Source organism: Charadrius vociferus, unplaced genomic scaffold, assembly GCF_000708025.1.
Source record: "Charadrius vociferus isolate BGI_N301 unplaced genomic scaffold, ASM70802v2 scaffold743, whole genome shotgun sequence".
Taxonomy (NCBI): Eukaryota; Metazoa; Chordata; class Aves; order Charadriiformes; family Charadriidae; genus Charadrius; species Charadrius vociferus.
Window position 1 is genome coordinate 1,165,517 of NW_009647747.1, and position 16,399 is coordinate 1,181,915.

Genomic DNA, 16,399 nt, shown 5'->3' on the forward strand with positions numbered 1-16,399 from the left:
TATGTACCACTACCTAGTAAAATAGCAGAGATACTAACTGTTTGCAGGAGATTTTGTTACAGAGAGGTTTGTATCTGTAAAACATAAGTAACCTGTCTAGTAACTGCATATACTCTAATGTCCTTTTTTGTGGTATTATTTGTATTATATCTGTAGGTGCCCTAACGATCATGACAATATAGAGTTCTATATCCAGGAGTTAGTTTGGTTTTGTAGGACAGTTCTGCGTTAACTCCAGCCACCAAATTTCTGAGCACTTCTCTGCTCTTGGTTAAACAGTAAACCTTAAAGCTGCTCTTAATGCTATTGTTGACGAGCAAGCAAAGCATCGTGCACTAAGATGCAAATCTGGCAGTGTCTGAAAAAGCCAAGAGGTGGTCTCAGCCAGGCTGGCACTGCGGCTGTAATGCCAGTGGAAGTTCTGCAGGACGGGCTGCTTTCCCGGCCACAGGCTCAGGATGTCACAGATGCGAGAACCACATACCGTCCCCTGGGCAGGGCTGTATCCGCTCGTGCCCTGTGCGAGTAATGAATAGAGGGGTTAATCGGTGCAGTCAGCTGCATGTAGAAATTTAACTCTAGCCTATTGATTTTTGCAAGGGCTACGTGGCCAGTATTCAGCCCGAAGTTTTACGTTTTCTTTATGCTGCTTATGCTCCTTAATGTCTTCTGAAGATACCTGAAAATAGTTTTTTCAAAAGTTCCAGGGCATTTTCACATCCCATTATGTCTCTAGTTAACCTTCCCCTTTACTGCTGATTCCACAGCTGTGAATTTTCCCAGATAGGATGGCCCATCCTCTTCTCGTAGATTCAGCCAATAAAACATTGTGACTTCGATGCTAAAGATGAGTACAAGATGTGTATCCAAGTACTTTCCTTTTCTCAGTTAATCTAAACCAGTCCAGGATGGAATGCTGAGGATTTCGATGTTTCATTGCTTGCCACCTTTCTGTAGAATGTTAAAACTAAAGACACTGTAACATAAATATTATTTTTGAGGTGTTTGGATTACATGATAGAAAAGTAAAATTACTGAATAAAACGCCATGTTTTAAGCTACCTTAACTTATAGACGTCTTTTTTTTTTTTTTTCCAGCAAAGAGATCCTTCTTCGAGATTAAGATCTTGCAGTGTAACAGACGCAGTTGCTGAACAGTCTCAATTATCCTTGGTAAACCAAAGCTTAACTTCTCTTTCTTTGTGTTTGAACATTGTCTGATTCTGAAGAATATCTTTTCTTAGGTCAGTTTCAGTCAGATACAGATGAGTAACCAGTATGAGCATATGACTATCCCAAATAGTAACGGATACCAAACTAATACCATCATGGTCAGCAACTAAAATGAGGACACTCATGAGAGGGGAAAACGTTTTGAGACCGAGACCATAGTCACACTAACTTTAGTTATTTAACACAGAAATTCCATTTGCTAAACTCTAGACATATAGACAGTGGAGAGAGAAAATCCTGGCTTTTCTCAGCTGGGATCGGAGGGGGCAGTAGCACCATCTGTACTTGGAACTGTAGCAGCCACAGGACTCTCATAGCAGGTATATTTTTGTGTCCTGTAAATTGGTTTTACTTGGAATATTTAAATCTGTATAACATTAAAAAGGATAGGTGTTTTACCTAGATGTAGTTCAAAGGAGCCTTTTTGTGATAGTCCTCGTACGATAGAACTGAACAGAATCGCATCTGTTGTAGTTTTTTAATCTGAGTAATTTGGGTAAGCAGCAGCTTCTGCAATTTTATTTAAGTAGATTCTTCAAACAGGAAAAGAGACAAAGATGTTTTTTAAACAAGTTTCTCTTTCACGTCATAAGCATGCACACCTTTGATCTAATTGATAGGAAATTCCACGTATTTTGTCCTACAACCCAAGTATGAAGATTGCAAAGGTGGTAGGCTGCAGAGAGACTACTTAAAATAGGATTGTGCAACATATGCTTTTGATTAAAACTGTTCAGATTTTCAAAACAATTTAATATTTTAAAAAATTATACTCGCAGGATTTTTTCCCCAAGTTTTTTAATTAGAAATATGTTACAGATGAATCTACAGATAGCAAATTTGTCTCGTATGCCAATAAGTTTGTTATTAAAGGTGATGTCTCTCCTTTGCTTGTTCTTTCTGTTGCTATTGGGCAGATATTTACAATAACCGTAGTGTTTTTCTCTGTTTATTTTTTCACATGTTCTGGAAGTTGTTTAGTTGATTTACATTTGGTGCTTACAGATGCATGTATTAGCTGCTGCTCAAAGAACCGCTGCTGAAGTATTATCTGTCTCTTTACTTTCTCTTCTGGGTGAACAATGGTGTGCTTTCTGGTACAATCGCACCTTAACTGTCTTCTCTCTGTGCTACACAAAGTTGAGTCCTAATGCAGTCTGTTCCGGAGGTGTTCTGCTTCTTTGTTTAATATCACTCTGTGGAGTCTGGGTTTCTTTAACTGGTGCGGTCAGATTGGGATTGGTGATACACCTTTCCCTTCGTTATTGTAGAACACTCATTTCATTGGCTGATGTTCGAAACACCAGAAATCAAAGCATTGCTCTAAAACAAGGATGTTACTTGATCTTAACCATATTTAATCCTTACTGACCTGATGATAAGTCTAGCAACTAAATACATACTTTTTTCTAAATGCAGTGCTCTTCTTGACTGTATTAATCCTTACTGAAAATTCATAGTATCAGTTCCATCTTTTTCATCTGAGTACTTGTGTGCACTCATTGATGACCAGAATGTATCCATTTTGTTTTTAAATACCATGTTTATGGGCAGAACATGCAAAATTTGTTGGGGGAGGGGAGGACAGTGTTACATTTAGAATAAACGTTCTTATTATTATCATCATCATCATTAGCAATACTGAACGTACAGAATTGGCTACAAGAACTTTTGAAATTAGTTCCCTCGGTGGGTTTTGTATGAGATTCTGATTTGGTTATCAGTGATTGACTCAATTTTTTTGCTATCATCTGAAACATTATTCCTATCTAATTGCTCTCTTTTCATAAATTTAAGTGTCTGTGATTCCTTACTCCTAAAGATGTGACAGTAATCTGTGACCTTCATCACTAAGCATACTTATCTGTAACATTAATTATCATTTAACAGCAGAGTGGTCCATCTAGGAGAGCTCGTTCTTCAACTGTCACAGGTGGTGAGGAACCAACGGTAATAATACTCTTTATCAAGCACTATCTCTGAATAAAACATGGGTAGATTTAGGTCTTGTATAATATGGAACTTTTTTCACAAAGCAGCAGTGTGTTGAATGAAATCCAACCACTGGATGGTTATATTTTTTTATTGTTGTTTCAAATTTTCTTAAAATTCGTCAAAACATTGCAATTTCACTCACATACTGGCGTGTTTTAATGATGTGAATATGCCACTGAGTTTTAACAAAGCTATGCGCTAAGGAAATACCATGGACTTCTAAAAATGAAAGATAGGGTACCTAATTCTTTTAAAACCGATATTGAAAGAATCGGGGATTAGAGATATCAAATTAGTGTACATATAGCTGTGGTTTTAGCTTGCATCTGTCTTCCATTAGACTAATTCATTTTAATTCTGTAAGTTGATCTTAATTTGAGAACTGTGGAGGTACATTAATATATAGCTCTTAATGGTCTTATTTAATGCCAGGATTCATTTTCCAGGAGCTGTTCAGCAGTCCAAGGCTCAATTTTTACTTTGATCATCCAATAAAATTCTGGAAGTGCCTTTCTGAAAGTGTAATACAAGGAAAGTGCTTCTAATTTGTATTGGACTTTGCCAAAAACATCCCATTCTTTTTTAACATTAAATGTCAGTCTGAAACAAGTTATTTCATTGAAATCATTTTACAGTAACTACCATAAATAGCTTTTATGAATATTTTTTATGAAATTCTTTGCTGTGCGGGTGGTGAGCCCCTGGGGCAGGGTGCCCCGAGAAGCTGTGGCTGCCCCATCCCTGGAGGGGTTCAAGGCCAGGTTGGACGGGGCTTGGAGCAACCTGGGCTGGGGGGAGGGGTCCCTGCCCAGGCAGGGGGTGGCACTGGTTGATCTTTAAGGTCACTTCCAACCATTCTGTGATTCTATGATACACACTCCTAGATAATTTGTTTCAGGGAAAGCAACACAATTTAAACTTGGTATGTTTCCTAGTTATATGTGGTAATGTCAGATCTTATTTTGGGTGTTGATGCGTCATTCTGTAATACCGTCTGTATTTACTGTGGTTTGAGTTTTAGAATCAGAGGAGTATACTTGCATTTTGTTCCTGCAAGTAGCAGTTTTTTATGTTCTTGTAAAACCTGCTTGACTTGTTAATTATTAGTCAAAATGTGTGCTATGTTGAACTGTAATGTAAAGAAGGTCTTTTATGGGCAGAACCTCTGTCTTGATTATACTTTTTAGAGCAAAATATTACTGTTTTTCTGCAAATAACCGAGTTCAGACTTCACTGACTCATAATTCATCCAACTATATCACAGATGTTTTACCTAATTATATTGCAGCTTACTAATGGGACACTACCCCCCGCTTTGTCTTCATTCAGCGTGCATTTATATTCTGAAACCCAAATCTGTAGAGGACTTGGGACTTAAATAGGATTCATGTATTTAAATCCTCAAACATTATCTTCAAAGGTTGCCGTTCTCTCTGTCCTTTAGGCACCTAAAGCTTGTAGACAATCTGCCAATAGTAGAAGTTTTTTGGTGACTTAGTTTTGCTTCCACAATCCCTACAGAACCCCTCATTGGACTGGGACCCACAGGCAGATGTTCTTCAGCCTCAGGCCCTCGAGAAGCGTGATTCGGCAGGCGTGCTGGGAGCGTGAGGCACGGGGGGGCTGCACAAAAATGCCACACTCTGGCATCTTAAGAAGAAGTGATGATACCCCTTTTTATAGCTGGCTTAGCTGAGCCCCTTAAGGGCAGCAGGCACCGAGTTCTGTGCCCCCTTACATCTGAGACGGTTTGGGTCCTCGTCCTCTTTCAGGAGTAGTCCCTGTGCAGGACTGGCTTTCTCTGCAACGGGTTTTGCAGTGAGAACGAGACACGCGTAGCACTGGCGAGGCACTGATAACCCCGCTCGGCTCTGCGGCCTGACGACCAGGGCCCGAGAGCGGCGTATCCTGCTTGGTTGCTCTGATAAAAAAAACCTGCTGTGGAGCCCCCATCTCTTTTGGAGTGTGACTGAAGCAGGGAGGAGCCTGTGTTGATTTGTGGTTTGTCTTAGCCAGCGCTGGGGCCTGAGGCGGCTATTAAAGGGTCTATTCATACAGGCAAACGTTACCTGATTTTTCCCCCTGTGGGTCCAAGTCTAAGCATTTAGATAGTTCATAAGAAAGGGACACACTAAATATTACGTGTAAGTGTAAAAATGTTCCATCTGCCCTAGATACGGCGTGGCTGACTGTTTATATCGGCAGTGAAAGATGAGGAAATTTGTTACTTGAGTGTGGGTAGTGAAGCAGGTGATTGTAGATAAAGTGCATGTTTGAGTAAATATATCTGTGGTTATTAACCATTTTGCTTTTCAGGAATTTTAAAATTTTTTTTAAGTCCCTAAGGACCTTCCCGTGAAGGCTGCACGGGAAGACTAGTCTGAGCAAAACACGAGTTAATGCGTTGTGTCCCAGCATCTCCATTCTCATGACATTTTGTCCTTAAGCACAATACTTCTTCCCCCTCCACTGTTTACTGAAGACACCTGTTTAAAAGCATTCAGTTTGGGGGTAAAAGGCTCTTGATAAATCTCCCCAAGTTTCTACTCTGTGTGGTAGAATATCGTTTACCCTGGTATCTAACATATGGGACAGAGAGCGAAGAGCAAACTCTGTTTTGCAGATTGCATTACGGGTTGCCTTAACCCACAATGGATAGTAAAGAAAGAGGCTACTGATAGCTGAATTTATTTTGGCAGAGCGTCTAAGAGAAAGGAAAGGTCAGGTGGCATAACGAGAGCATCTTTCTTGTGTTGCTGTATCCTCAGTCAAAGTTAATAATTTGCAGGTAATTTGCAGTTGATAATAACTCAGAGCCATGTGTGAACGTGAATACTTTGCAGGACTGAGTTTTCGATCATTCATATTTACCAAATCATTTGCCCGTAGAGCTGATCTCCTCCTGCCTGCACTTGGGCTGCCTGTGTATGAACCAGCCCTGAAACAGGCTGTGTTTCAGCTGGTCATCTCGGATATGGGCAAAATGCTCCAAAAAGCTTGCAGCGGGGGCACCTTTGCTTACTCTAAGTTGTTGATATCATCACTGTCATACACACGGGTCTGTGCCTACAGTGGTTTAACCCAGGCCCCCAAAGAACGGGTGGAAGAAAACCCCCTGTCTCCCCCTAGTTCCTTGGCTTCCTCGTTCTCTTGGTGCGAGGCTGAGACATACTACCCTCTTCAGAGTCCCTGCTAGTGATCAGCTCTTCCCACCGGTTAGTTTATACCTTTAATAAAAATACCGCGATTGATGCTAAAGTCATAGTGGAGAGCTGAATTTGTATTGACTTTCAAATTTGAAGTTGTCTCTCAGTAGTTAAAGTGACTGCTGTTATTAACATGAGCGAAGAGCACACGTGAAGTGACAACAACAGATCTAATGTTCTACACAAACCTTCAGTCTGTCCGCTCTGTTTCTCCTTTATCGAGCCCAGCAGCACATCTTCTCCACGAGATGCCCCGGCATCGCAAAAGGGAAAATGAGACACCTTCGTGGTTCATAGAGGAGAACGGTTCCTGTGAAACGACAGCAGGCAGGCAGGACTGTAAATCAGAATTCTTTCCATTCGTGGGCTTCACTAGAGAGGAAAAATACTGTCCTGCGGAGTTTAGCAGTTTGCTTCGCTCTGCTGTGAGTGACAGAAGACCCCGTGTCTCTCTGGCTCTTAGTATTTACATCAGTTACTGGAGAGAAACGCCTGTCCTGAGCATTCTGCTCTCTCATTTCTTCACTGACAGCCAGGGTACCTGTTCTTAATCATTTATACAAGCAGGGGATGCCTCAAGAGAAGAGGAGTCGCAAGCTAGAAAGTGACTAAGCCCAATAAACATCTGGCTTGAGGTAGAGTATATGGTCTAAAAGCTGTAACTCCCGGGGCGTCCTCCCCTGCTGGAGCGCACGCTGAGATGCAGGCAGGGGCAATGTTACAGGCGCGCGCCGCTCTTTCTCATGGTGCTACAGTGTTGGGGGGGGTTCCCCCTCTATATGTCCCAGAAAGAAAATGTCCAATTGGCTTAGGCATCGAGTATTTTCCTCACGGGGACTACACGACAACATCAGCAACACACAGTAATGGAATTACTCTGTTGAATAGTGACATAACTTGTTTAATGACAGTTAATGCCTTTGGCACCTTTACTGTTACCGGTGTATTTTCGTTATAACAGTGTCTCTCTTGTGGAACTTCTAGTAAAAAAATCTTTCCGTGCTAAATTTGGGGCTCCGGTTTGGGGTGTCTTGTGTCTTCAGACCACCTAACCCTGAGGGCAACATTTGCAACCATAACAAATGGTTAAACCTTAGTTTTTATACCCACAGTGGTTTCTTGCAACTGATTCAAGGCCGCCTGGGGCAAAGGAAAGAACAGACCTTGACTCGACTGCACAGTAACTTCAATTCTTATTTATCCAGACTAATAAAAGGAAAAAAATCCACCTTTTTAAGGAAAAAAAATTAAACCACAAAGTTCCTTTTTGTCATTACGCATCACCTACAAATCTACAAAAGTTTGAGGGCATACAAGCTCAGCTGATTTCTGAACAAGATACCTTGATCTGTGCGAAAGGGAATCAAAAGATCTGTTGTGAGAAAAAATGATTTGACTCAAAGGTAGCTGAGGAGGAGCTTATCTTAAATATCAGAGTCCATGTTCTGTATGGTTTTTTAAGAATGCTGTAAGTTAACAAGTTGGGGTTTTTTAAACAATAGACTTGTGAAATATTGCTCTTTATTTAGCAATTATAAAATAACGATACAGTCATTTCTTGCTTGAACAGCCTTCAGTGGCCTATGTACATACTACACCAGGCTTACCGTCGGGCTGGGAAGAAAGGAAGGATGCAAAGGGCCGTACTTACTACGTCAATCATAACAATCGAACCACGACATGGACGCGGCCCATTATGCAGGTATGAAGATCTGTTCGAATGGTTAGATAGCAAACGCTCAGCGTGTATTGAGAATAATTGCAGTTGAAGCAGTTCTTCAGAATTCTGAAATTAAAAAAAAAATCCGAAGCATTGTCATAACAACTTGAGGTAATCATAAAAAATTTCGATGATTGGGATTTTTTTAGTACTACTTTTAACTCTATTAAGGTACAGATGAAGTTGACTGCTGCAGTGAAGGGAATTTACAGCGAGGTTCATGTGAACTAGTAAGAGGAGGCAAAAGCGTTCTTAGGCTTGAAGTCGAAAGTTCTTTCAATCTGTTACTAGTACCATACATTATTTGTCCTTCCAATTGAATTAAATTAAATATTTGGTCTTTGAGAAAGTATATTTGGTATTTCCCAATAATAATAAATAACTATATCATTTTTTAAGTGTCCTAACTGTGGATGAGCTGTTTCTTGTGACAGTTTGCTAACTTGGTTCTGCTCCTGGAACAGCTGGCGGAAGATGGCATGGTCGGGTCCACAGCAAACAGCAGCAACCACTTAAGTGAACCCCAAATAAGACGGCCTCGTAGCCTCAGTTCACCCACAGTGACTTTATCTGCTCCTCTAGAGGTGAGAAACACCGTTACCAAGAAAGATCACTTCTGTCTGACTTCTCATTCTTTGTTGTCCTTAGAACTTTTTATTTCCTTTTTAGTTATGCTCCACAGCCGTTTTGCCCTGTTATTGACTTCGCCCTAATGTACTGCTGTTTTCTTTAGCAGTTTTCCGTCTGGATCTTTGTATCGTACAATTGTATTACTTTATGGTCATTGAATGATGTAGTTTATATATGATTGTTTGGTTTGGTCAGCTCAAACATGATCTGTGTGCACGTCTGAAACATATGTTGTGACTCCTTTCAATTGCTACGAGTGTGCAGAAATAGGGGTGTTTAAGTTGAAATGTTTATTTTGATGTCGGTAACTTTGAAAATAGTGCATGCAATTGAGTTTGGAAAAATCTTTGAATTAAGATACTGATTGTGATTTATGGTCCTCGTCTTTCAAAGGGTATTTAATTAAGGTATCTTTAGAAGTAGCTCAGGATACTGTTGAATGATGTTTGCTGCAACATGTCTGAAGAATAACTTCAGTGGCAATCAAAGGCAATGTGTGTTTTACTTCTGAAAGTGTGATTAGAACTCTTGAATCAGTTAAATATGGCTGTGTTGAGGAGAGGGAGTTCTTAAAGCTTTCGTCTTCAAACTTAAGGTATAGCACCTTATTTGTCCTTCTCTCTCACCATCTCTTTCCTATTCCACCCTCTTAGCCCCTGCCAAAGTTTGCCAACAATCAAGTGAAGATTGTAACATTTAGTTCATTTTAGGCACCATTCTTCTTTGTTCCTTATACTGAAAAGTACTCAAACTATCGAGCACGTTGTTAAGCAAAGGTAGGATTTATTGGACAGATCGTAGTGAGGTGATTATAGTTCATATTTAAAATAAATTATCTCTACTTATATGCAATTCAGCTAAACCCTTTGGCCTACTTAAAACTACCTTTGCCATTGTTAATTTTGAAGACCAAATGTACTGAAACCTAAATAAATTAAATTAAAAGATTCTGAATATCTTAAATTAAAGCGTTAAGGGTGTTCCTCTCCCTATTGACATTTTAAACAGTTGAGCTGGTGGAAGTCATTGACTGAGCATCTGAAACCTGAGTTTCTCAGGGTGATAAGCCGGCTTTTAAGGGCAGTAACCCATTTAATAGCTACAAAACCAGTATTGTCTTCACTCAGAATATTCAGCTCATCAGTTTGGTGGTTAGGTTGTTCCGTGCTCAGAAACCACAAGGGTGCTGAAGAGCACAAACCTCTGAATTAATATTTTTTTTAGAAAAAGGTAAGGTGTAGACTTAGTAATATTACAATCTTAAAAGGATACAACTGCGAGAAAAAAACAGTTCAACTTTTTAGAAGTTACTTCTTTTGTTTCAATAGTTACTTTATTGTAAAATGTTCAACTACTTCGTTTACAAGACATAGAGTAATCTTTTATTTCACACAGGATATTTTAAATGCTGCTTTTGGACACTGTAATCTAACTGCATTTTCCATCCACGGGCAGCTCAAAACGAGCCACAAATAAGGCTAGAATAGTTTTGTAAATATCTGTGTTGATACCTCGTATTCTAATACAATACTCAAAAAATAGGAATTAAATGTAAGCTAAGTCAGGGAATTGCCAAAATAAGCACTCATAGATTTACTGAATCTTAATAATTAACAAAGCAAGAAGAAAACAAACTTAAGTTTTTGGAAAGTAACTGAAAACTACAAATGCAAACATGATTTAAACACGGTACTTAAGTATTGTTTTCTGATTGTGATAGTCTGTTTTTGAAGATGAGTAAATCGGGATCAATTTTTTCAAGCTGTTCAGGCATCTAAATGTGCAGTTTCCTAGGGAAATTTTAAAAAAACCCAAAAAGCTGCACATCATGTAACTTCTGTTTTTAACCAGTAGACGTTGATCAGTGAAGCCATCTTTGTCCAAAATCTGTAATTGCAAACCACCATTTTTTTTAGGAACTTGTTTTAATTTTAAGTTCATATTTAACTATTATCTGAAGTTATAGTTGAGAAACGCATTGAAAAGTGGAAAACTTTGCCTCACGCTTAGGATACTCTCTTCTTGTGAAGCGAGACGTATCTCACCATGACGCAGGAAGCGATGCTTTTATTTTTTCCTTCATAAAATGAAATATTGACATTTAAAGGGCAGCTGCAGTAAAATATAGAATCAAAAGTAAAAATACCGTGGCGGTCATTGCAGAGGGAAGTGACAAAAAACACTGTCCTTCACAGCAAAAAGCTCGCTGTGTTATAAGGAGCAGACTTTAGCGAAGTAAGTTCTAGGAAATCAGTCCCAGCACTTAATTCTAGTGCTAACTACAGCTGGAACTCAAAACTATTTGCTGCAATACCAAGTTTTACTCATTTTACATTCTTGAGTGACACTTGACAAATCTTAACATCTCTCGTTTTCTTCAGGGTATGAAGGACTCCCCCGTGCGCAGAGCGGTGAAGGACACCCTTTCCAATCCACAGTCCCCACAGCCCTCCCCTTACAACTCTCCGAAACCCCAACACAAAGTTGCACAGAGCTTCCTTCCTCCGGGCTGGGAGATGCGAATAGCACCCAACGGCAGGCCCTTCTTCATTGACCATAACACTAAAACAACTACGTGGGTAAGAGAAGTGCTAGATAAGGAATTTTAAATCAGTTGCCATCTTTTAAACGGTTATGTCTTTCTTTTCTCGCCTTTTTTATTGTGGCATCTGTCTTGTCTTTAAGAGGGGGTCTGTCGGCCTGTCTGTTCATAAAGCTGGTGTGGGAATCTCGCCGAATCCTCCACGCAGCCCTCGACAGTAGCAGTCGACTTGAGTAGCTAATGTCCTGACAGGACCATAGCGCTGCCGTTGCTGCGCTCAGAGAAAGGAAACTTACTTGTTTGTATCCTCTTACGTTTTGGTGCATTTATACATCACATACCATGTAATAGTGTTTTGCATGTTGTATTTGACCTTTTTATACTTGACAAATCATTGCATACAAGCACTGTTTTTACATTCCCCAAAATGGGGTTTTAGAGGCACACAGTGCAATGGAGATTTGGATTGTTGTTTAGTTTGAGACTGTCCATAATTGTATTGTAGTTCGCTGTGATTAGCACTGGTTTTTTAAAAATATAATGTATTATATTTGTGTATTTCTGCTACAGGAGGATCCACGACTGAAATTTCCGGTGCATTTGAGATCAAAAGCGTCTTTGAACCCTAATGATTTGGGCCCTCTTCCTGTAAGTGATAATGTGTATGTATTTTAATATATTATGTAATCTAATCTATTATTGCAGTCGTATATTGTACGTGGACACATACGCTGCTGTCAGCACTTTTCTGAAGATATAAAAGCTATAAGTGTTATTGTGATCTGTCAGTCGGGTTCCTTGAAGCCAGCCTGTAGTATTTCTGAAATGTTTACAAGCTTCTCTGTTTATCTGAAGCTTTGAGCTTTGAAAAAACTTATCTTCGTTATATCCCTGACTGTGTGCTTTTAGATAACTACCTGTTCCTGGAGCAGATTGTTCAAAGTGAGCTCTATTAGCGTACCAGCATATATTGGCATTTAGGAAGCTAAATGAATTTTGGTTTTTCAATGAAACTTCCATATTTTGCAGAGAAAATTATCATTTAACATCATAAGTTTTGCCACACCTGTAACCAAAGTGTAATATTGATTTACAGCCATGTCAAATACAGAGCTTTGCTTTGTTTTTAAGAAACTGCATCCTTAATGGCCAAGACAAGTTTTGCCTTGTGTTTAGATCAAGCTAGGCCACTTGTCGGGCCCAGGGTCTTGAACCACGGGTTAAATCCAAAACTACGCGCAGCTGAAGATACTTATTCTCATGCATTTCTGGCCTGCCACACAGCAGTAATGCAATTTGTCTTTAAGAAAACAGCCTTTGCATTCTCCAGATACATTGAGCATGCCTTAATCTTCGAAGACACGTTGCTTAGATAGGAGGCACTGCACGGGAGTAACTGAGGGACCAATTTACAACTTACTCTGTTAATTACAAGAGGTAAAACATGCAGTGAAATCAGGATAGCTTGACATATCACTGGAAATACATAATTAGTAAGAGATTTAAACTCAGTTAAACAATCCATTTTTGAGTGAGGCAAGAACGATTACAGAATTGAACAAGAGTTTCTCAAAAAAAGATTGAAATGAAATCATTTCTCGTCTGTATTTTATAGAAGTCTGAAGCTCATGTAGAGCATACAGGTGGAATGAGTGCTAGACTGGACAGCATTGCATATACCAACAGTGTGCCATTTATTCTCCTTTCTATACTATGATTTGGAAGATGAGAAGAGGGAATGGATACAGGGAGGAATTGAGGACTAGGCTAGACATTCTCGTTCCCCTGTGATGGCATCCTGGCGTACGTACTTACAGTACAGAACCCACATGGGTTTCAGAAGTAGAAGCAGAAACTCTCAACCCTAACCAGTGATGGACAACGTTCCTTGTGATCGTTTCCTTATAGTAGGAAATGCGTGTAAACCCAGGTGCAAGAAGTTTCTGCTTCCAAGTTTTTAAAAAATATTTACTTTATTGGATACAGTTACCTGTATAAATAGGCAGTTCTTTGAATCTTCCTACGGTTTTGGCCTTGACGTAATGCATCTGTGATCATTTTGTGTTTTCTACCTCACAAGCATCTGTCAGACGATTTAAGTAGGTGTGGATAATGTACTGCTTCATGCTGTGTGAGAGTGGTGGTGTTTCACTTATTTTCTCTCTTTTTTGTTCCCCAATTCCAGCCTGGTTGGGAGGAAAGAATACATTTGGATGGAAGAACATTTTATATAGACCACAGTAAGTAAGCACTCAGGTACTACAGCAAATAGACAAAGGGAGGTGATAAATATTGAAGTGAAAGCTTTATAATTTTACTCTTCATTTAGGAAGCCAGGTGTTGATATGTGGAGACATTGATACCAGAGACTTAGTGCCCTCGTACGGTACTGTATATTCACTGAAAGCTTGCTTTTAATTGGCTCATCAAGCTTTGTCCCTCTCTGACTTGTGAAGCATTAACATTTCTTCTTTGTGGTTTCTTTTGTTCTTGTTGATATTTTGGATTCGTTGTTGTTGTTGTTGATGATCCCATGGCTTATTTGCACTTAATAAATTAAAAATTACACTAGAAATAGAAAATAAGATGAGAAAAGAGCGTATAGCCACAACTCCACATACAGGCAGTGGAGAAAGTAGCACTGATAAGTACTCGTTCCTCTCCTTTACGAAGGTCTTGTGGCAGTGCTGATTCTGATCTTATTTCCTATTTATAGCATGTTAAACCGCACCCAGCCCATTAATATTATTCAGTTCTGTTAGTGAAGTTCTAGTGTAAGTGATGTTTCATTGTAGACTTGTCTTATTACAGCATCTCAGAACTACTGTGTGAGTTTTTGTTGTTGTTTGAAATTAAAGCAGCCCAGAAAGTTTGGGTTCTTTCCTCCTCTTTTCTTTTTGTTTTTTTAAACTTCAGCTGGACTTTTTAATGAGGTATTTCTACAGATGGCACGATCTTCACAGAAACAGATAACTCACAAAACTGTTAGAAGAGGGTACATATGCTATGTAAACCTTAAAGAATTAAAATCTTAAGCTATTATACGTATTTTGAGAGCATTACATTTTTCCTTCAGTACCAGTAACACTGACTCCGATGCTTATCTGTAGTTGTATGTAGGACATGATTAAATCATCATTAAAAGACTGTCTCTAAAGTAATACAAATTCTGAAATTATATAGATAGTTTTAAATAAAAATTAGGAATAATACATTCATCAAGCACAAGATTAACCTCTTCCAAACATCAGTACAGAATTATTATTCTTTTATACATTGTTTCTCCAAAGAGATATCTGGAAACTTAAATATGGCAAATTATTCTAAACTACCGCCACTGAAGAGTCACAGAATAAAACTGTCGTATTTAAAATATCTGTATAATTGTTGAGCCTCTCAACCTCCTTTAAAAGGTTTTCATTTTTCAGCCTCCTAAATCTACTTAAGCACGTGTTAGTCTCTAAAAGTAAACGGAGCGTTAAAGTTGTACATTAATTAGAATTCCCCAAAGAATTTATAAATGTCATAAAACTAAATTTATTTGCATCTGAAATCTCTCTCTAGACCCTTTTTTGGTCTGAGCTTTCTTACCTTTTTATACAGCAGTCTTTACAAAAGTTTAGAGGCCTTTTTTTATAATGCTGCTTGTTTCCAACAAATATCCTTTTGGTCCCAGTCTGGTGCCGCACCGTTGCAATTGCAGGTGGACTCGAGGAGCAGAGGTGGAGCCAGCGGCATTACAGTGACACGCTGCAGCTCCATTGTGATAACGCTGTGCTCCGTATTTAGGGAATGACTGCAAACAGCTCTCGGTGCTCAGGGATTCATTTGGCTTGAGCAATCTCAACGGTCGCAGTTGTTTTCGCAGTATCGATAAGAAAGTGTTAACAAATTCAGCTGCTATTAATGTCCTGGTTCCCCAGGTACATTTTGTAATTCTTCTGCGTAACTATCCTCTATTGTCCCATTTTTGAAATGTTTTCCCATCCCTGAGAGAAACAGTAAAGAAGGAGTGCAACCAGCACGGCAACCTCCTCTTGCGGAGCAATGCAAACTGCTGTCACGCATGCCACACAAACTAGTAAAGCAAGGTACCGCTAGAATGATTTAGGGATTACTCGTAACATAGTAGCCTGAAAATATTTTTGTATTTTAATTGCAAACAGTTGTAATTTCTGCAGTGGCCAATCTTTTAACAAAAAATACAGTCTCTGGTTGTCCGTGGCTGGTCCTTAGCTAGCTAAGTCAACATTATTTACCATCCATGAATGAAATAGTATTCTCTCTTCATTGTAGCGTGCGTATACTTCTGCGTTTCCTAGGAGCCCTATAGGAGAATACAGTCTATCTCTTGGGAGGTACCGCGAAGGAAAACACAAAGGTTTTCCAGCCACATGCAGGACAGGTACCAGTGGTTCACTGCCAGAGGGATGGATATATTAACTGGCTTCCCCTCAAAGTCTGTCTCGGATCCACCATTTTTCAGTACGTTCATTAGTGATTTGAACAACGAAAGAGGGGGAATGTACTCGTTAGTTCAGCAGAAAACAGCAGCGTAGGAGAGGTGAGAGGGGCTCCCTGGAACAGGATGAGAAAGCGGAATGAGTCTGGCAAATTGCCGCCGTAGTGGGAAGGAAGCAGCTGTTTAAGAATTGCAAAGTATTACTCAGAATGGGAATAATTAGCAGAATTTTGGTTGAACGGGGCATGAAAAATATATCATCAGCTGAATATGAGTTAACTCATCCTGTGATGTATCAACAGGAGTGTCTTAAATAAGGCCTGAAGTAATCCTTCTGATCTCACGAGCGCTGGTAATGGCTCGGCTATGATAAGCCTGTATCTACGCTGGGTCCCCAGCTTCAGGGAAACAGTGCGCCGTTTGGAAAGGGAGCAGAGGAAAAGAGGGACTCCTCAAAGGCCCTACGGCCCAATTTACAAGGGAAGACAGAGTACTGTATTCGTGTGGAGACTCAAGAGAGATGGTAGATTTTCGAAAATGTCCCGCGAAGGGAATGAATTTGTTATCCACATCTGCTTTGGATAAGACAGAGAAGCTTGAGGAACAGTTCC

General features: G+C 39.6%; 1 protein-coding gene across 3 annotated transcripts in view; it reads left to right on the top strand.

Moving 5' to 3' along the window:
- Positions 1–16,399, top strand: part of NEDD4L (neural precursor cell expressed, developmentally down-regulated 4-like, E3 ubiquitin protein ligase) — a 127,826-nt gene that overhangs the window by 89,756 nt on the left and 21,671 nt on the right. Inside the window, exons 11-17 of one of the 3 annotated variants that reach the window (XM_009882035.1) lie at positions 1,099–1,173; positions 3,124–3,183; positions 8,005–8,136; positions 8,619–8,738; positions 11,166–11,363; positions 11,897–11,974; positions 13,512–13,566. In XM_009882035.1, the coding sequence (XP_009880337.1) occupies positions 1,099–1,173; positions 3,124–3,183; positions 8,005–8,136; positions 8,619–8,738; positions 11,166–11,363; positions 11,897–11,974; positions 13,512–13,566 (718 nt within the window). The remainder of the gene's footprint in view (positions 1–1,098; positions 1,174–3,123; positions 3,184–8,004; positions 8,137–8,618; positions 8,739–11,165; positions 11,364–11,896; positions 11,975–13,511; positions 13,567–16,399) is intronic. The other 2 variants (XM_009882036.1, XM_009882037.1) reach the window with 2 other exon arrangements.